The 19,116-nt window shown below is 41.6% G+C and overlaps 6 protein-coding genes across 15 annotated transcripts; 3 read left to right on the forward strand and 3 right to left on the reverse strand.

Moving 5' to 3' along the window:
- Positions 1–1,346: 1,346 nt before the first annotated feature.
- LOC135430606 (uncharacterized) lies at positions 1,347–7,038 on the forward strand. Of its 3 annotated transcripts, none has more exons than XM_064685343.1 (3): positions 1,347–1,710; positions 1,774–1,840; positions 6,613–7,038. In XM_064685343.1, the coding sequence occupies exons 1-3, from the start codon at positions 1,642–1,644 to the stop codon at positions 6,960–6,962; spliced, it is 486 nt and encodes a 161-aa protein (XP_064541413.1). In that variant the 5' UTR covers positions 1,347–1,641; the 3' UTR covers positions 6,963–7,038. The 3 variants fall into 3 exon arrangements, with proteins under 3 accessions (XP_064541413.1, XP_064541412.1, XP_064541414.1); XM_064685342.1 differs by lacking the exons at positions 1,347–1,710; positions 1,774–1,840 and adding exons at positions 3,354–3,679; positions 3,772–3,832; XM_064685344.1 differs by lacking the exons at positions 1,347–1,710; positions 1,774–1,840 and adding an exon at positions 6,416–6,520.
- Positions 3,769–6,378, reverse strand: Adck1 (aarF domain containing kinase 1). 5 transcript variants are annotated; one of them, XM_064685339.1, is made up of 5 exons: positions 6,212–6,356; positions 4,928–5,622; positions 4,322–4,873; positions 3,879–4,253; positions 3,769–3,816 (listed from the first exon to the last, which is right to left on the reverse strand). In XM_064685339.1, the coding sequence occupies exons 2-4, from the start codon at positions 5,579–5,581 to the stop codon at positions 3,912–3,914; spliced, it is 1,548 nt and encodes a 515-aa protein (XP_064541409.1). In that variant the 5' UTR covers positions 5,582–5,622; positions 6,212–6,356; the 3' UTR covers positions 3,769–3,816; positions 3,879–3,911. The 5 variants fall into 5 exon arrangements, with proteins under 5 accessions (XP_064541409.1, XP_064541408.1, XP_064541411.1 ...); XM_064685338.1 differs by having other exon boundaries at positions 3,873–4,253; XM_064685341.1 differs by having other exon boundaries at positions 3,769–4,253; positions 6,287–6,378.
- LOC135430603 (NEDD4-binding protein 1-like) lies at positions 6,976–11,176 on the reverse strand. Of its 3 annotated transcripts, none has more exons than XM_064685335.1 (6): positions 10,867–11,141; positions 8,692–8,772; positions 8,418–8,630; positions 7,611–8,356; positions 7,327–7,548; positions 6,976–7,272 (listed from the first exon to the last, which is right to left on the reverse strand). In XM_064685335.1, the coding sequence occupies exons 1-6, from the start codon at positions 11,068–11,070 to the stop codon at positions 7,068–7,070; spliced, it is 1,671 nt and encodes a 556-aa protein (XP_064541405.1). In that variant the 5' UTR covers positions 11,071–11,141; the 3' UTR covers positions 6,976–7,067. The 3 variants fall into 3 exon arrangements, with proteins under 3 accessions (XP_064541405.1, XP_064541404.1, XP_064541406.1); XM_064685334.1 differs by having other exon boundaries at positions 8,418–8,633; positions 10,867–11,140; XM_064685336.1 differs by lacking the exons at positions 6,976–7,272; positions 7,327–7,548; positions 7,611–8,356; positions 8,418–8,630; positions 8,692–8,772 and adding exons at positions 8,934–9,556; positions 10,095–10,213; positions 10,283–10,779 and having other exon boundaries at positions 10,867–11,176.
- Positions 11,177–11,400: 224 nt separating this feature from the next.
- Positions 11,401–13,394, forward strand: zda (zonda). Its single transcript, XM_064685424.1, has 7 exons — positions 11,401–11,578; positions 11,659–12,171; positions 12,240–12,322; positions 12,407–12,548; positions 12,626–12,793; positions 12,853–13,083; positions 13,158–13,394. Exons 2-7 carry the CDS (start codon positions 11,665–11,667, stop codon positions 13,233–13,235), a joined length of 1,209 nt encoding a protein of 402 aa, XP_064541494.1. The 5' UTR covers positions 11,401–11,578; positions 11,659–11,664; the 3' UTR covers positions 13,236–13,394.
- A 368-nt stretch (positions 13,395–13,762) lies between these two features.
- On the forward strand, positions 13,763–15,436 carry cathD (cathepsin D). The gene is made up of 2 exons (XM_064685423.1): positions 13,763–14,763; positions 14,820–15,436. The coding sequence occupies exons 1-2, from the start codon at positions 13,855–13,857 to the stop codon at positions 15,078–15,080; spliced, it is 1,170 nt and encodes a 389-aa protein (XP_064541493.1). The 5' UTR covers positions 13,763–13,854; the 3' UTR covers positions 15,081–15,436.
- An 818-nt stretch (positions 15,437–16,254) lies between these two features.
- puml (pummelig) lies at positions 16,255–18,893 on the reverse strand. Of its 2 annotated transcripts, none has more exons than XM_064685422.1 (2): positions 18,879–18,893; positions 16,255–17,641 (listed from the first exon to the last, which is right to left on the reverse strand). In XM_064685422.1, exon 2 carries the CDS (start codon positions 17,573–17,575, stop codon positions 16,355–16,357), a length of 1,221 nt encoding a protein of 406 aa, XP_064541492.1. In that variant the 5' UTR covers positions 17,576–17,641; positions 18,879–18,893; the 3' UTR covers positions 16,255–16,354. The 2 variants fall into 2 exon arrangements, with proteins under 2 accessions (XP_064541492.1, XP_064541491.1); XM_064685421.1 differs by lacking the exon at positions 18,879–18,893 and adding an exon at positions 18,492–18,857.
- Between the last annotated feature and the right edge of the window lie 223 nt (positions 18,894–19,116).

Below are 19,116 nucleotides of genomic sequence, written 5' to 3' on the forward strand. Positions count from 1 at the left end.
TAGAACAGCGATAACCCAAGCGGGCCAGCAAAAATTGCAATTTGCTTATTGAAGTGGCAGCGAGCAGCCGAGAGCAAAAAACTGCGATAACGCAATGCCACAAAAAAGCAGAAGCAGAACAAAATCTAAAAAAATCGAGAGAAAAAGAAAACAAAGTCGAAAGCTTAATACACTTGCTTTGCCATTTGGCAGCTGTGCGGCATGTGAACAATACTGCGAATTGTTTGATAAACAAAAATTAGGTTTATCTCACTAAGCCGAAGATTAAATACCCTTGGGATATTTTTACTGCCAGCCGATTGCTATAGCAGCCATATAATATGGTGTTTAATATAATGTAGTAGTATATTCAAATTTTTCGACCGATTCTACATATGGAACTATATGATATATTAGTCCGATTTTGATTGAAAGCAAGTTTTAGGAAAATATCTTTAAAAAAAACTTTAACGATAACGATTCTTCCTATAGATCCATATGATATATTAGTCCGAATTTGATTGGAAGCAGGTTTAGGGAAAATTCTTAAAATCTTAAAAAGATTCTTTCTATATTCTTCCCATAGAGCTGTATAATGTAGTAGATCCGATGTTGATTGGAAAATTTTAGGAAAATATCTTAAAAAGAGTTTTTCAGGCAAGACTAACGATTCTTCCTATAGATCTATATGATATATAAGTCCGATTTTGATTGGAAGAAAGTTTGTTCAAAATATCTTAAAAAGAGTTTTTCAGGCAAGACTAACGATTCTTCCTATAGATCTATATGATATATTAGTCCGATGTTGATTGAAAGCAAGTTTTAGGAAAATTCTTAAAATCTTAAAAAGAGTTTTTCAGGCAAGAACTTAATTAACGATTAACGATTCTTCCTATAGATCTATATAATATATATTCTCCAATTTTGATTGGAAGAAAGTTTGTTCAAAATATCTTAAAAAGAGTTTTTCAGGCAAGACTAACGATTCTTCCTATAGAGCCATATAATATATATTACTCCGATTTTGATAGGAAGAAAGTTTGTTCAAAATATCTTAAAGATGTTTTTCAGGCAACAAACTTATATAGCTACGTATATATAGTAGACCGATTCGGCTGCCCCTAGGCTGAGAGACTAGCTGAAGAAATATACAAACAGACAGACAGACAGTAGAGCTTCGCTATAACAACCCCGACTTTGATCATAATCAAGTTTAAACATACCTCAATAATTAATGGGCTTGCAGATGTCTCCCGTTGCACGCGTTGCACATTGGGTGAGAAAATTGAGTTAACCTTTGGTAAGTGTATAAAATTGGTTAATAATATTAATAAGCATATTAGCACGCACAGCCTGTGAAATCCATTCGCAATCCGCCAGCCAATTGGAGTTGTCCTCATATCGTCGCCGAGAGCGACAAGTTAATCGATTTGTGTTGTAGAATCCGAGGCAAATGATTAAAATATAATCAAACTGGAAGCAACAGATTCATATCTTATCGTTGAACATGCGCGAGGGCTTACTGTGAATCATCGCTACTGAAATACTTTCCAATTTCTACGCAATTCCCAGAAGTCTGCTGCAATCAAAAAATAAAGTTTCTTTTAGATTTGTAAACAAAGAAAATCTAATTAAAATAAAAATTGGAAAAGGTGCATTAAAATGGGCGTCGCGGCGGATGATTTGCTGATTACATTGGCCGTAATATGCTTTTGTCTCTTCATCATACGCGTAAGCTATTGTTATTATTATTGTTAATACAATTATTTCAACTTGTTTGACATTGAATAATAGATCATTTTGATTGCCTATCGCTTTTACCTGCTGAAACGGCTGAAGGAGGCAACGCAAATCGAACAAGGTGAGCAAACATAATCGCAAATATTTGCACTAGTTTCTTGCACTCCGACAACACGGTTAGAGATGGTCTCGTGTCTCGTGCTTTTGCGCGTGACTAAATCGGGCATTTTTTCTAGAGTAGAAAACCTTTGGCTCAACAAAGGCGCAGAGAGTACAAAAAGCTTGGCTTCAGTTCAAATGAGTTGACTTTAAAGAGTCAAATAATTACGAAAATTGGCAGCTTAGCTCGTCTAATTACCCAAGTAATTAAACATCGTGCGCTTAATTACTCAAGTAATTGTTCATTGTGTGTTCAAATACCCATTTTAATGCACACTTACTGAAGTATATTTATTGTTAGGGCACAATTACTCAAGTAATTAAACTTTCCAGCCGCAATTACTTAATTAATTACAATTGCGAACACATTTATCTGAGTTAATTTAATTGTGAATGCACATTTACTTAACTAATCATGCTTTTAATGCACAATTACTCAAGTAATTACATCAACTCATCGCAATTACATGTAATTACAAATATTCGCTTGAGTAATTACATGGTTAGGATACAATTACTCAAGAACTATAGTCCTAATTGATAAACTAATTGAATTTCTTGAGAGTAATTAACTTTAAAATATGCAATTACTCTAGCAATTGCCTTGAAATTGGTTAATTACTAAAGAATTCGTCTTAACTGTTTTCATCTAGGACCAAAAATAAGAGTAATGCACATATTTTTACATATGAGACATGTGATAAAATCGAATCACATTTATATCTAAAATAACTTGCCCAATGAGGCTCAAAGACTTATAAGAACTGTCGTTGCATACGTATTTTCTGAAGTAATTACATTTTAAGCGCCTAATTACTCGAGTTTATATAAATATTATCCAAGTAATGACGTTTTTCGAGCATTCTAATAAATATAATATAATTAAAAAGAGTGTACAAATTAGTTAATGCGCTCTTAAAACTGTAGAAAAGTATGTTAGTTTAACTTATAATTAACATAAATTCAATTTTTCCAAATGAAAACTAAGCCCGTGCTTGTGCGTGCGCGTTTCTCATAACCGGAAGCCCATCCCTAAAGCTAATATGACGACCGTTAAAAAAAAAAGGCGAAACAAACGTCTTGACAATGGAAAACTTGCCATAAATCATAAAAACAATACGATACAGGCAATTACATACATATTTACATAGATATAGTCTATATATATATAGATATATAGATATACACATTCAGGCAGTTTTTGTGTGACATTTGCACACATTTATCATAGTGCCTCATTAGATAAAGTTGTGGCCCCTCCCCTCCCCTCCCCACCCCACCCCCTCGGCCCGTGATATGGCTCGGCGTGGCAGAGAAAAGCACACCGAACTTAAGCCCTGGCTAGGCACTGGTTTTGTCAACTTTATCAGCTAATGATTACAAAGCAAATATGTGAGCCGTGCCTGACCCATGATGACTGGTCGTCGTCGTCGCCGGGGCCCATCAATTTTTTCGGGCTGACTTCAATTCAATTCAGTTTGAACGGACACTTTGAGCGAAGCGAGACTAGTGAAAACTATTTTTGGAGTTGCGTCCGATACGAATGGCGTCCGCAACAACAGCAGCAGCAGCTGCAGCTGCAGCATTGAATGCAACAACAAGCACCGTGTCGAGCATTGTGAGCAGCTCGTATTCGGGTAGCACCGTTAGCACCAGCACAGCGTATCCGGAATACGGTGACGCACCGTATGTGCCCGTCTATACGCCGTCGCCGAGCTATGTGTACTTCTATTCCGGCTATGCCTTCTATATAGTGCTCCTATTTCTGTTTGTCATCCTGATGCCATTCGCAATCATAATGGTAACTTAATCCTAACAGTTTGGCCTAGGCTCCAATAGCTAATCGTCCGTCTCCCTCTCTATCTTTTTCTCAATGAAAACAAACGCAAATAGAGTTCGATGCAGCGCAAGCGTCAGGAGAACGCACGCAGGCTGGCCCTGCAGAGAGAACGAGGTAAATGTTTTGCCCTTTAATTTGTACTTTAATTCAATACCGAAACCGGGACCGGGACCGGGACCCAACTGCAGCTTGACTAGAGCACCTGCTTGAGTGCGGTGAGGAAGCCAAAGTTAATTAATCCCAAATAGAGGTAGTAGATATTCAGCTTGAACAGCTCCCAGCGTTCGCGCAGCTGCAAATGCCAGCGTTTGGCAGCGACCGTCTGTTGTGCCCGCTGCTCGGCATATGAGGATTGCACACAGAACTTGGACATCACCCAGAAGGCGGTCATGCGATTCTGTGTGCGCAGCGTCGCCTCAATGCCGCGTATCAGATCATTTGTCTTCAGTATGAGCAGCATCTGGCGATCCACCTGCTCCAGCACATCCGAAATGTGCGGCAACACCAGCGATGTGTTGCTCTGCAGCGTATTCTTCTGCAAGCGAGACAAATGACAAATGAAAGGGTATTCGAATGTTGTTGAATTGAGTGTGTGCAGCTCACCTCTTCTTTGGAATATTTGACTTTGGTTATGCCCTGCATGAGCGTGTCCCAGGGCCGACCCGTCACCATGCACACAAACAAGCCGTACAGATCCCCCTTGATGCCCAGCTGCTCGCTGTGCTGGCGCATCGACTTGCGATCGACGTTCAGTATGCTCAGCCAGAGCTTCGAGTATTCGTAGCGGAACTTGTCGCTTAGATTGGCATAGAGTCCGTGATCGAGAAGTATTATTTCCAAATTATTTTTGGGTGTCTGGCGCACGAGTATATTGCCCGGATGCGGATCGCTGTGCACAAAGCCCGTCGAGAAGATCATCTCCGAGTAGAGTTGACCAATTCGGCTGGCGACCGCGAAGGTATCAATTTTGTTGTCCTTGATGTAAGCCAAATCGGTGACATGACCGCCCTCCAAATACTCCATGACCAGCACACGGGATGTGCTCAGCTCCCAATAGATTTTGGGCACACGCAACCAGCTGTATTTCTTGAAGTGCTCGGCTACCTTTTCGGCATTGTGGCCCTCATTGAGAAAGTCCAGCTCAATGGGCAGATTCTGCAATCAAATCAATTTTAAATCTCTAAACCATAGTTTTCATTGCCAACTCACCTTCTTGGACTCCTCGACCAGCCATTGCACCTTGAAGTCGGGAAATATGCGCGCCAGCACTTTGACAGCCATTTCCATGGTCTTCATGTCCACGCGCGAGTTGCCCTTGACATATGGATGCTGCACTTTGACCGCCACAATTTCGCCCGTCTTGAGACGCGCCTTGTGCACCTGCGCCAATGAGGCGGTGCCCAGGGGCTCACGCTCGAAGCTATCGAATATATCCTCCGGATTGCGTTTTAAATCCTGCCTGATTACCTTATACAAATCCTCAATGGGATTCTGTGGCGCATCCGAGTGCAGCACTTTCATTGTCTGGACAAACTCCTTGGGCAAGAGATACTCCAGAGCGCCGATATGCTGGCCCACCTTGATATAGACGCCCCTATTGGTGCAGATCAGCTGCAGCAGCTTCTCGGCGGCTATTTTGTGCACGCGACTCTTCTCGGCCTTGTACTCGGGCGTCGACTTGTCCCACTCCTTGTAGTACAGCTCCCGCTTGTAGGTGAGCGCCACGTCAACCACGGCACAGGCTGAACGCGTCAGCCGCACAATGCCCAGCGAGTTGATCTCATAGTCATTTGTATGCAGGCTCAAACCGGTGCTGACGAGGCCAGCGCCCAGGACGCCATAGCCCAGGACACGTCGCAGCATCTATGGCAGGTTCGGAAGGCTCCGGGTACAGCACAGTTCGGCTGCAAAGATTAAACTGATTCGTTTTTATTTATGGCTGGCAGCGTGGCCTGTGCGCAATGAACCGTTAAATCAACAGGTTGTCATTCCGTTTTAGTGTTAACCCTTCACCTGTGCCCCAATTGCACACACGACAAAGAACCAGTTCCGCAGTTCAGCATGTCCAGAGTACTAGTTCAGCATGGCGCAAGAACCTTTGGACTGAACTTTGTTTTCATTTAACATGTGCTTGAGCTCTTAATTTGCACTTCATTTCGGTTGGATTTAGCTTTTTAAGCAACGCCAAATATTTAAAACTAAGCCTTTAAGCCTTGGCGTCGAACTTTCACTCATAATTGTATTGCCAAAACGAAAATCCATTTATCATACACTTTGCACTTTGTTAATATTCATCAAGTTAATTGATTAATTTAAGCTGCTTGACCCAAAACCTGTTGCTGGTGCATTAAGTCACATTTACATGTTTCCCCCAAAAGCCACTTTCACCATTTATTGACCGAACAACGTCAGCAATTGTTTGTCCATTACATAAATGAGACCAATCGAAATTTATATTTTTGCCAAACTTCTTGGCCAAATCGTTTCACTTACAAGCTGTGCGTGTGTTCAGTGTGTATTAGTTGCAATACATGTGGCTGTTTGTTAGTGACTGTTGCTAGCACTTACACTAAAAATGAGAAAAGGCAGCTTCAAAACTGTTGCTGCTGGGTCGGCAGCGCGCAACTAAACTGACTGTCAGCTGTTCAAGGCGCGTATGCAGCGCTTTGCCTGGGCTGTGATAAAAGCGCGAATGCGCAAAGTTATCGATAACTGAGTGGCCAGCTTTTTTAGTACAAGTCGATAAATCACGTTTTGAACTTGACGGACACAACAGATAAGATAACTTAATTATGATAATAAGTAAATAGCATATCGATAAGCTTGGAAATAGATAATATTCTTGTATAATCCATATGTTATTACATATATATTATTTACCTTCCCTCCAACAGCACGCCGCGAGATTGAAATAAGCGTCAACAGCAACATGAACAATGGCGGCGTCGATGGCAGCGTTTGCATTCAAGCTGATAATGACATGACCATATTGCCCAAGGGCATGGATCTGCCGCCTAGCTACGATGACCTTAACATCAGCAACAATGCGAAGCAGCAGCCGGGCAACATGGGCGCCTCCACGCTGACCATAACCACCGATTTGGGATGCAGCAACTCGAATCTGGCAGCAGCTTTGAATGAGCCGCCTCCGGATTATCAGGGCACCGTAGACATAGCTGGAGAAATAGCACCGACAACCACAATATCCACAACAACGGTCGTTTCAGTTACGCCCAGAATCTAATATGTTTAATGCGTTTCAAGTGTATAAGTACTAACTTATATTTAATTTGATACAAATTATAATACACTTTATTAAATTTAACGATAAACAAAAACTCTTTCAACTCTAACAACGTAAAATTTCAGCCAACGGTGGCCCAAATCTACCATAGGGATCCTTTGGTAGTATTAGTATATTATCGCACCATGAATAGCCAATTACTCGATTCTCAATTATCTTTTTGAAAGCCACATTTTCAGTTATTAGGTCTCGATAATTATCATTTGAAACGACCGCTGCATTGCGCTCATATGCCAATTGTAGTATAAAGCTGAAAGATGAAAAAACAATTATAGATATGTTATTGAAGATGGACTAGTCGTACCGATCATCGTAGCTGATGCTCTGTTGGTTGGGTAGATTTTTACAGGGTGTAAATACAATTTTGCCCTCCTTGTGCAATTGATCGAGCAGCGCTGGATTGGAAGATTTATTGGGATTGCGACGAAACAATGGTATGACGGCCTTGACATCGTGTCCCATTTTTTGGAAGTACTCCACACAATATTTTATGCCCTCCGCAGAGAATATGTTGGAGCAACCATGGCTGCAAATTTAATTAAATATAAAATGAATATTTTTTTAGTCAAGAGCTGCTGGGAGACTCACCCAAAGGCCACATTGCTGCCGTCGATGATGATGGGTCGCTTATGGGAGACGGGCCCGTCCATTTCTATGCCTGGATTATATGTGTTGCTATTATAATCGGCCAGTTTTTTCCGTTCCGTTGTGGTAAAGAGACTTTCGTTCATACGCTGTATGGTCATCCTTGGTGTTTTGTTCAACTTAGGACCATCTTCCTTCGATTTCATATTTCGTTTCCTCTTCGCCCCATGGTCATCGTCGCCTCTGTCGTTGGACAGAGGTATAAAGTCTTCTTGTACAAATATTACACTATCATCTAATGTATTTTCTGGCTTTTGCGACGTCGGCGGCTTCTGCACGCTGGCCACCGCAGGCTCTCTGCGATCATCAATAATGCGAACAGGACTATTATTCCTGTGCAAATTATCAAAGCTATCATCAATTATAATGCAAGTATCATTGTTTTTTGCTGGACTAGCGCAATTTATGGGATACGCCACTGGATGGCTTGTGCCATTTGAAAAACTTTCCCACAGTCGAACTTCTCGCTTCCTATCCACCTCAAAACGACTGAATGTCGGATTGTCATCATCCGCATTGCTGCTGCTGGTTGGCTCCTTAGTGGACTCATCCTCTGAATCATCGTCAATGTTGATTTTAGCCACACTCGGCTCCAATACAATGCAATCATCCTCATCGCTACTCTCAATCTCTTCAATAATCTCGTCCTCGTTTATCGGAGCGTTTACCAATGTCATCGAGCCCGTCGCCTGCAGTTGTTGTTAATTCATCAGCGAATATTGGGGCTAGAATAATTGAGCTCTTCTTTACCTGATTGTTACGATAAAACTTTGGTTTTGCTAGAGGCTGTTCTGTCGGTTGCTGTTTCCCACGCTGAAAGTCCAATTTTCGTTTGGAACTGGCGGCAATTAATGCGCCCTTGAATGGTGTACTAAATGCTCGGCGTTTTATTGAAATTGCGAGTTTCTGTGAGTAACTATTTCTATTCGGCTTGGGGTTTGTGTTATTCAAGCGCTTCAGCGGCTTCTAAAAGTAGCATTTAGTTAAAATCAAAGAGTTGAGTTGAGTTTTATTGCTGCATTACCTTAATTTGATCATCTTTAAACTTTTGGAATTGAGATTTTGTGGGCGGCATTGCGGTACTAGCGTCGTAGGTAATTTGATACTAGTGTCAGATGAGAAATATATGCGTATATTAATTTCTGTATTTGAAGTTTTTGTTTGACATATTGAAAAGTAAACAATTAGCTACTTTTCATACTTACTGCGCTTGCATTTCATTTAACAGAGTTTACTTTAAGGTGCTTTGAGTAAAACTACAGAATATCATCTTTTATATACACCAAATTTATTATTGAATTACATTGATAGCTTACATATTGGATATCAATTATCATATATCAAAAAACTGTTACAATTTTGAGTACATTTTGATTTGATTAAAATACCTCTGTGGTTAGACACTTAATAGAGTTGAATGTGTATTTTACTACATTATGATTGGCGCTTCGCTTTTCCATTTTCAGCTAAGATCATTTCAATCAATTAGATGAGCATTTTCTTTATCTAATCGATTTCTTGTGACTCAATCATATGTTTTTTTTTTTTGTTTTTTTTGTTTTTTTCGTTACTTGAATACAACACAGATGACAACATTTAGTTGCGAAAGGCAACACAGATATTAGATAAAAGCTGAAAATTTGATACTGAATGACTGACTTTATGCCTGGACAGGCGTTCACTGCTTGAGCTCCCTAATCTCGTTGCGTATATTGGCACGTGCCAGCTCCTCGTACTTCTCATGGTATTCGGGCGTGGCATATATCGCTGGTATTAGCAGCAATGTCTCCAGCACCTTGACACGCATCATTTTGTAGTTCTCATCATCCAGATTGGCGTACTCGTGACGCAGCAGCTGGGTGTAGTGCTTGTAGTCCTCCGGCGGAGCACTGCGCGTGGCAGAACAGCAACATTAGACTGTTGTTAAGTGTGCTCTAGTCGAGGGGGTTCGACCAGGCAATACCCTGTACCCAGCTCCACAACAAACACTCAATTGTTTTTCTATATACATGTACAGATACTCAATAGTTTTTCTTTATATATGTACAGATACATATACCCCATTACCACACCATGGAAAATTTTGTCTAAAATAAATTTTTGATAGTTTTTCTTTTGCCAAAAACCAAGGCTCTACCACCAAATTATTTTTAATTGTGGGCGGAATGGAAGAAGGTATTCAAAAAATATTTTGGAATATCGGTTTACAATCGATTTTGTTTTTCGATATCGGAAAAAGTTATCGATAATTGAGAAAATACTTGAACTAGCGTATATACAGACAAACTGAAAGGTATGACTGATTTAGTCGATCTGATAAGGATTATGTATACAATGTAGGAAAAGGAGATGCCTTCTGTTGGGTGGGTACAGGTACAGGTGCAGTGTGCAAGTGTGCAAGTGTAGTGTATTTTGTGAAATACATACGCGAGTACAACCAGATCCACATCCTGCAACAAATTAGCCTCGTCATCGTGCGACCAGGTGACCTCATTGTCTGGCGTCTTGCGCCCCAACAGATTGCACACAAGCGACTTGGCGTGCTCCTATGTTATGTTTTGAATTTCATTTAAAATCTGCATAAATTAGATCAACAGTTGTTGTTGCCTACTCACATCCTCAATCATGGCATCGCGACAAAACTCCTCGAATACCTCGCAATTCTCTTTAACACAGCTGCGATTGCCATCGAAATGATAATATTGAAAGAACGCGGCCAGGGCAATGCTGGGCGCACAGTCGGTTAAATGGTCGTGCTTGCGCTGCATCATCTCCTGCCAGTTATGATAGGCGCGCGTGGGACTATCATCGCTCAGATGCTGCTCAATGCGAGCATACCAGGTGTTGGTCACATCCTCGGGCACATCATAGTGTTCACATATATTACGCCAGATTTGTTCCATTTCTTTACTTTTTCGGTTATTATTTGGATTTTTTTTGGTGGGTTTAGTTACACTTTTTGGCCAATTTTCCTGCTTGCACAAAATTGCAATGATTCAATTTTCTGGAAATTTGTTCTGGAACTCGCGCAGTTTTTCACTAACTTTTTTTCTTGGTTTTTGGGGGCCTGACGCGTGCGCAGAAAGTAATTTTGCATCTGCAGCAGCACCCCCTAAAAAAGCAGAACGACCCGCCATTAATCGCGTCACGGAAATTATAAATAAAAATAGAATATACATATAACCGCAACAATACTCACATCCATTTCGCCCGCTGCAGCAGCAGAAGTAGACGCGGGCTCACCAAGCGCTGGTTCTGCAAATTCTTGGCACGTGCTTGAGGCTGCTGAAAGTGTTAGCAAGGCTCTTCGGCTTTTGCGCGGGGATAGGTGCTTCTCTTTCTTGTGGCGGTGCCTGTGGATTTTACCTCTTTTCTTACAACCACTTTTACTTTTTTTACCCATTGTTTAATAGTGTTTTTAGAACGCAAAAAATTGAATTGCTAACGAAACGTGCGCATACAAAACACAAAGCGAACTGCAACAGCTGATCAGCGTTGCCAGAATGCCAGAAAATCTCAAGCAATTACTTTTAGTATATAAAAAACTTGTATACTTTGTTACAATTAATGTACTTTTTTGCTATTATATTGGGGGTAATTTGTTGTATCGGCAACTAATTATTAATTAATTTTAATTAAATTTTTTTATCAGCATGCTACCAGTTGCAAAACACTTTGGCCGTCCTGTATACAGGTTGGCAACCCTGGCCCTGTGAAATGTCAAACGAACTTGTGAAAGTAATCATTTCCAAATCTGAATTTTACATTACTTGTTTCAAAAAAGTTATTAGTTTCTAAAATTGTTGGATTGTTACGGTGCGAAAGCCGTTTGTAAGTTTACAACTTTGAGAACAGTTGTCGCCAAGGACCGTCTATCCACATTTAGTACTAAATTACACTACATTTGGTTGGTGAGCATCGCTGTGGCCCATTTGTGTTGCCCTTTGTTCCCAGTTTCAACGTTTCAACGTTTTACACACACATCCGACAGTTTAAAATGGATGTCGAAAAATCTAGCAGCAGCTCCTTTGAAGATCTAACCAATGCCGATGACACCAAGGATTTCCGTGCAGCCCAAGTACACATAAGCGACTTTGAAACTTCCGAAGCTGATGTTGGCTCTGCAAATATTGACAGTCACGCTGAGGCCACAACGCAGGAGGATGAGTTGGACGACGATATCGAATGCGATATTTTGGGTAACAAGCAGCTTATAAAACGCATCATCAAAAAGGCACCAGCCAACGCCAAGCGTCCCAGTCGCGGTGATCTAGTGACCATTACATATACCGGAAAACTGGACGATGGCACCGTTGTCGAGAAGGAGGAGCGCTTCCAATGCCATGTGGGCGACTTCGAGGTGGTGCAAGGGCTAGACATGGTACTACCAATGATGCATGTGGGTGAAGTGTCACAAGTGAACGTCGATCAACGCTTTGGCTATGGCACCATTGGCCTGAAAACCGAGAATCCACCAGAAATTATTGTACCACCTAATGCTCATGTAAGTGCCCAGTTTTAGCCAACCATTACCTGTCAGCCTGTGTATCATGTGAATCATCTGCTTTCCAGCTGGTTTACCAAGTAGAGCTGGTGGACTGTAAGTTTGAAGACTTCTCAGACCTTAAGTCGTTCGATATTCTGCGTAAATATGGGTGCGTTGTCATGTTTAACGAAGACCATCTATCTAAATAAGATAAGCTAAGATTATAACTAATCATAATTGTTCTTTAACGCAGCGCCAGGAAAAAAGAGCGCGCCAATTATTATTATAAGCGTGTAGAGTACAATAATGCCATCCATCTGTACAGACGTGCACTTGACTATTTGGATAGTCGTGATGGCGATCCGGATGCAGAGTTCGGTAAAGAAGACCTAGAGGTATTGAATAATAGACTACACCCATAAAATTCTCTTTCAAATATATATAATATATATATATATATCTTTGCCAACAGTTGTCTAACAGTGACCTGCAAAGCCTCCTGGAGGATCGACTGATTGTGTACAACAATTTGGCCATGGCCCAAATAAAAGTCGGAGCATATGATGCCGCATTACAGTCCGTGGAGCATGTATTGCGTTGTCAGCCAAATAACCCGAAGGCCTTATACCGCAAGGGCAGAGTGAGTGCCAGTTGGACACGTGGCATGTTCAAGACTTAATCTATCTAGCTTGTTATCAGGTGCTCGAGGGCAAGAATGATACGCAGGGGGCCATTAAGCTGTTGCAGAAAGTGGCCACGTTGGAACCAGACAACCGATCTGTACAATCCGATCTGGCTCGACTGTTTATCAAAGCTCGTCGCGACGAACATAACGAAAAGGAAATGTATCAGAAGATGTTGGGCCAGGCAAAGAAAATGGAACAGAAGAGTAATATTCGACAGAAGACGCCCTTGGTAGATAACTCAAAAGTTAGTTGCAAACACCACTCATCCATTATGATCTTTATTTATTACCCAAATGTGTTTTCTTCTTCTTCTTCTAGTTAAAGCTACTTGGCTTTTTGATGGGTACCATACTAATTGGCGTCGCCGGAGTGGCCATCTATCGCTACAAGTACTGAGAGTACTGAGTACTGACAGCTACAAGTACTACAAGAGAGAGAGAGAGAGAGGGGTATAAATGCTGTTATTTCAACCACAGAGTAATTTAAGCAATTTAAATGCATTTTAAAAATGGTATATATTTATATATAAAGCAAAATTATAAATGTTGGAAACTATTTGCTCACTTGTAAAGATAGTAGCCCTCTTGTTATACATAAATATTGCTATGCACACTTTCCAATAGTAATAATGGGTTTTTGGATAATTTAAGTTTAGTTTTAACAATTATTTGCGAAATATATACAACTTCCAAGCCTTTTGAACAAAATAATGTGGAATCTATAGGCCGTGTGGCATTGATTTATGGACCGCTTGAATTTTTCACTTTAGCTGCAATATTTAAAAATAAATGTTTATAAAAAGAACTGATTCTTTAAATGAACATAATAACGTTAGAAACTGTCGCAGCCCTGGTTCGCAGTGTCAAACGACTCTTTGGGCAAATTTAGCACATATTGATTGCTGAATCATTTTCGCTGCACCGCAATATTTAATTAACTGCAACAGAAACAGTTGAATTCAATCAGTCGAGAGTGTATTTTGCAGCTTAAAACATTTAAATAGCTTACAGTGGCCATGCAGATGTCTTTGCTGCTGTTTGCCGTGTGCCTGGCCCTCGCCTGGGTCGTCACTGCGGAACCAAAACTGTTGCGTGTGCCGTTAAATAAATTCCAATCCGCACGCCGGCATTTCGCTGATGTCGGCACCGAGCTGCAGCAATTGCGCATCAAGTATAGCGACGGCGTCTCACCCGAACCTCTCTCCAATTACCTAGATGCTCAGTACTATGGCCCCATTTCGATTGGTTCGCCGCCACAGAATTTCAAGGTAGTTTTCGATACAGGCTCCTCCAATTTGTGGGTGCCTTCGAAGAAATGTCACCTGACCAACATTGCGTGCCTGATGCACAACAAATACGATGCCAGCAAGTCGTCATCGTATAGCAAGAACGGCACCGAATTCGCTATACACTATGGCTCGGGCAGTTTGTCGGGTTATTTGTCCAGCGACACGGTCAACATTGCCGGCCTGGACATTAAGGGTCAAACATTTGCCGAGGCACTGAGCGAACCGGGTCTGGTCTTTGTCGCCGCCAAATTCGATGGTATACTCGGACTGGGCTACAGTTCGATATCTGTGGATGGTGTCAAGCCTCCATTCTATTCGATGTTCGAGCAGGGTTTGATATCCCAGCCGGTATTTTCGTTCTACTTGAATCGTGATCCCAAGGCGCCAGAGGGTGGCGAAATCATCTTTGGCGGCTCCGATCCCAATCATTATACAGGCGACTTTACCTATTTGCCGGTAACACGCAAGGGCTATTGGCAAATCAAAATGGACTCTGCTCAGCTTAATAATCTGGAGCTGTGCAAGGGCGGATGCCAGATAATTGCCGATACTGGCACCTCGCTGATTGCTGCGCCCGTCGCTGAGGCTACTTCAATCAATCAGGCTATTGGTGGCACGCCCATTATAGGGGGACAGGTAAGAACTGGCTAGATATATGTAAAGGTAACACATTCAAGCCTGATCTCTTGCAGTATATCGTGTCCTGTGATATGATACCCAACTTGCCAGTCATTAAGTTTGTGCTGGGCGGAAAAACCTTTGAGCTGGAGGGCAAGGATTATATTTTGCGTGTTGCTCAAATGGGCAAGACCATTTGTCTGTCTGGATTTATGGGTATGGACATACCCCCACCAAACGGACCACTCTGGATTCTGGGCGATGTCTTCATTGGCAAATACTACACCGAATTTGACATGGGCAACGATCGCGTGGGCTTTGCCGATGCCAAGTAGAGCGTCAACCAATAGCTAACCTATTATATTATACAAAAATATGCTAAAATTTTATTGTAATTCGAAAATCGAGAGACTCTTCTTGCAATTGAGAATCAAATTAAACCATTATTATTATAGTCTATAAAATGGTTGCTATTTTGTTTATATATAATTCTGTTAGTCATGCGATGGACCTTTGCTTATCTGGCGGCCAATTATATTTGTTTTTCACTTTCGCCACTGATAAGGTCACCAACTGCTTTGTTTACGAGTTATTTGTGCTTTCCAATAAAGAGAGAACATTGTGTGAGTGCTCAACTGAGAGCCAGACACTGTTTTTGCTCGGATTGCATGACCGACAGCAATAAGCAAAACTGATCTGTATACATTTGATTGTTTCGGTTTTATTTTTGTATATATTAATAAGATAAGCTTTGCTGATAGCGCAAAAGCCAGCCAACTTTTCAGTGAATATATAATTGACACTAAGCTGCAAGGCACTTAAGTTTAGTTTCTGCAGATATGAATAACTGTAATCAGTACATGCATTTTTGATAATCGCATAGAAAGGTGCTAGTGGTAGGTGAGAGGTGCTGGTCATGTGAGCGTGAGAGAACTTGCAATCCCATGAAACAGCGAGTGCATAAGAGAACAAGACCCTGCTCTTCTATAAGAGAGTACACTTGGAAGTAAGTAAAAGAGCGAATCGGTAAATAACTGAGCAAGTAAATAAGAGAGATTAGTGAGAGAACAATTCAATTATTTTTAAGAACATTCCACGCTTTTGTTGATTTCAATGCATGATTAATTGTGATTAGCTAAGCTGAAAGTCAAATGAAATCAATTTTTGTATAGGCCACTGGGTTGGGTCGATGACTTCCGCGTGCGCTGGACAGACGTCAGCACCAGAGAAGCTGATACGAACTGGGCCGGGTTGAACTGGTTGGCCATAGCACGCTTTCGGGCGCTCTTGTTAAATACATGACGTATCAAGAACAATTATTTATCATAGCTCAATTAAGAAATGGTCAAGTACATAATAAAACTTGGACTTTGCAACGCAGCCGTAGCTCGAGCACGTAATTAAAAAGATTCAAGCATTGAATCACGCTGACCAAGAGTCGTTGTGATAATGGCACAGGGAAATGATTGTGTAAATAATAGAATGACAATGGAATAACAAACTAAAGACTAAGATAAGACAACATTTAATACTAGGCAAAAACGCAAATAAAATAGACACAAAGTTAGTAGAGCTAAATTTATAATTTAAGCCGGCAAGAACGTTGCACTCATTTCCGTTTCACATCGGCTAAATTAATAGCTGGAGTCGATGACTGCTCGTTTTTGGGAACAGGCATCGTTCCTGATGTTGTTGTTGGTCTCGTATTTGTTGTTGTTGATGTCATGCCTTGGACAACATCGGCATCTGCCTTGATTTCCATCGATTCCGCTGCCGTTCCTAAAATGGGCACTTCGTGCTCTTCATCCGATTCGGTGGACTCGCGTATGAGCTGGATGGACGGCGATGCCAGCTTCCCACTACTGACTTTGTATATATCACAGGTCTCGTTGACGTAGCGATTGAATACGTCCGGTTTGTCCGCGTACACATGATGTCCGGCGCCGGTTACAATCTTGATGTCCACCATTTTGACGCCGCGCTGCGATTTGATTTTCTCGCCCGACGACGAATCAATCCAGCTACGTGAGCCATAGATGAATGTGATTGGTATATCGCTGCGCACATCCTTGATGCGATGGATCATGGGATGCTTGGCCCAGCCAAACGATTGCATCATGCTGTGGAAAGCCGATTCCCCGCTCGGCCGCTGTGCATTGCACTGGTGTATATACTGGGGCAGCAGATTGATGTCCTCCTCAATCGTATGCTGGAATTTGCGCATGATATCCGGTCGCGTCTTCTGCACCACCCACTGGCCAAATGGACCAGCGGCACGCAACGCCCACAACGGATTTAGGGGCGTTAAGACACGCGCTATTGCCCGCACCCACAAAGGAATCTGTTTGGTGTTCGTCGAGTCGGCGGGCTTCTCGGGAAAGCCCCACGGATCGGCAAGTATTAAGTGCCTAACGCGCTCCGGATAGCTAAGCGCATAACTGGAGGCAATGAAACCGCCCATGGAGTGACCCAACAGTATCATATCATTGATGTTCATTTCGCGACGCCACTCCTCGACAGATTTGACGAACTGCTTCTCGCACACAAGCGCATCCTTGGCAAATTGTGGCCTGGAGCTGCGGCCAAAGCCGAGCACATCCATGGCATAGACCGGACGATCCTTTGCAAAGGCATCCAGATTCATCACCCACAGAGCCACGCCTGCCCCGAGGCCATGCAGCAGTACCAGCGGCACCTCCTTGGACTCCGTATTCATGCTGAGCGTCCAGATTTTGTCAGCCTCGCCCACAGCCGGACCAATGTCCACAAAGAAGCCCCGATACGGCAGCTTCAGATATGAAAGTATCTTCTTCTCAACGGCGCGCAGCATTGTTGGTGAAGTCGATGTCCAGTTATACAACCATTGCCATAGAAAGAAGCCGTTATTTTTCGAAACCTGAAATTCAAGTTTTTAAGTGTACACGTGAATTTAACTACATATAAAACATTATTATAAAATGAAAATCATATGAAATACTGCAAAAGCTATCAATTATTTATTATTATTATTGGACTGCTGTCAAATTGAGTAAACCAAAATCTAAAAGGCAATTTTGTTAAAAACAAATAAGAACGATTACAGTTGTAAGCCGCTGCAGAGAGATGTCTTAGTCTCAATGTTGATAAGATTTCGCTGATATGCTTGGAAAGCATTAAATTCCCGAGTTAAGATTAAAAAAAAAAGCCCAATTCTACACATGTAACAAAAGACAATAACAACTATGCAAACTATTTCAAAGCTGCGAGACTAATTTGCTTGGCAACATACCAATATATAAACATGCTGATAAGGATCAAAAATATATTGTATGTATATGTTACTTTATGAGTTCGAAGAGAAAATAAAACCCTTAACAAGTGAATTATTGTATATATTACTGTAAATCAGACCCCGTTCGTTTGTACTACTTTGTTGTGCATATGTACACGCATACATATGCACATATAAGCAAACGTCACACATACTCGAACCACTTAATTCCATGCCTTGGTCTCTCTCGCCTGCTCTGGCCCGGAAGTGCTGCCAAATGGGCGTGGATTACCTAACGGGCACCGCGATCGCGCCCACTCAAACTGCGCAATTAGCTAGGAACACACACACACACACACACATACATACATATGTATGTACGTTTGCATGTGTATCATATTTCAGCGTTGACAATTTAATGTTTGACCTTTTGTCTTAAAAATCAATGTTTCATGTTTAGCTGTTCGAAATCCTTTTGCCTCGCCGTTTCGCTTACCTCTACGTCCATGGTCTGAGCCTCTAGCACAACATCTGTAGCGCCTTCAGCGTGGTTTGGCAATGCCAGTGTACCGCTCATTTAGTTTTTTTTTTTCGTTCTTTTTGGTTCTTTTTTTCGTTGTTAATATTGACAAGTTGCCAGAAGACGGTCTATTTAGAATAATACTAGCATATAGCTGCGACGGTGCAGCATTTGCGAAAATTTAGTCTAGCATTGACAAAGTCAACCCTTTGATCAAAAACTGCTGCGGTTAGTGTCGAGTTGTGATGACTATGAATTTTTGTTCTAAGCTGGCCAGCTGATTGTATGTGCGGCCGCTGCTTATGTGTAATTTTTTCTAATGGTGAAATTGTATATTGTTGTCATTTATTTATATGTGCTCACCAAAAAGCAGACTTGTGCAACAGCTGTTCGCCATACCGCAGCCCTGGCATATGATTTCTAGTTGGTTTTAAATTTGCCAAGCAAAATACTGTCACACTGAAATAAATACCAGCACTGTCCACTAGCTGAGCTAGTGATGTGTAACTACTATTTAAAGAGTCACTCTCTTCATGGCGCTGCTGTTAATTCCCATTTCTAATTTACTTTGTGCCTATCGATTGTTTTAAATTGTTAACTA

Source organism: Drosophila montana, unplaced genomic scaffold (assembly GCF_035044405.1).
Source record: "Drosophila montana isolate Dmon_TW-CO22-7 unplaced genomic scaffold, ASM3504440v1 contig_3031_1, whole genome shotgun sequence".
Lineage (NCBI taxonomy): Eukaryota > Metazoa > Arthropoda > Insecta > Diptera > Drosophilidae > Drosophila > Drosophila montana.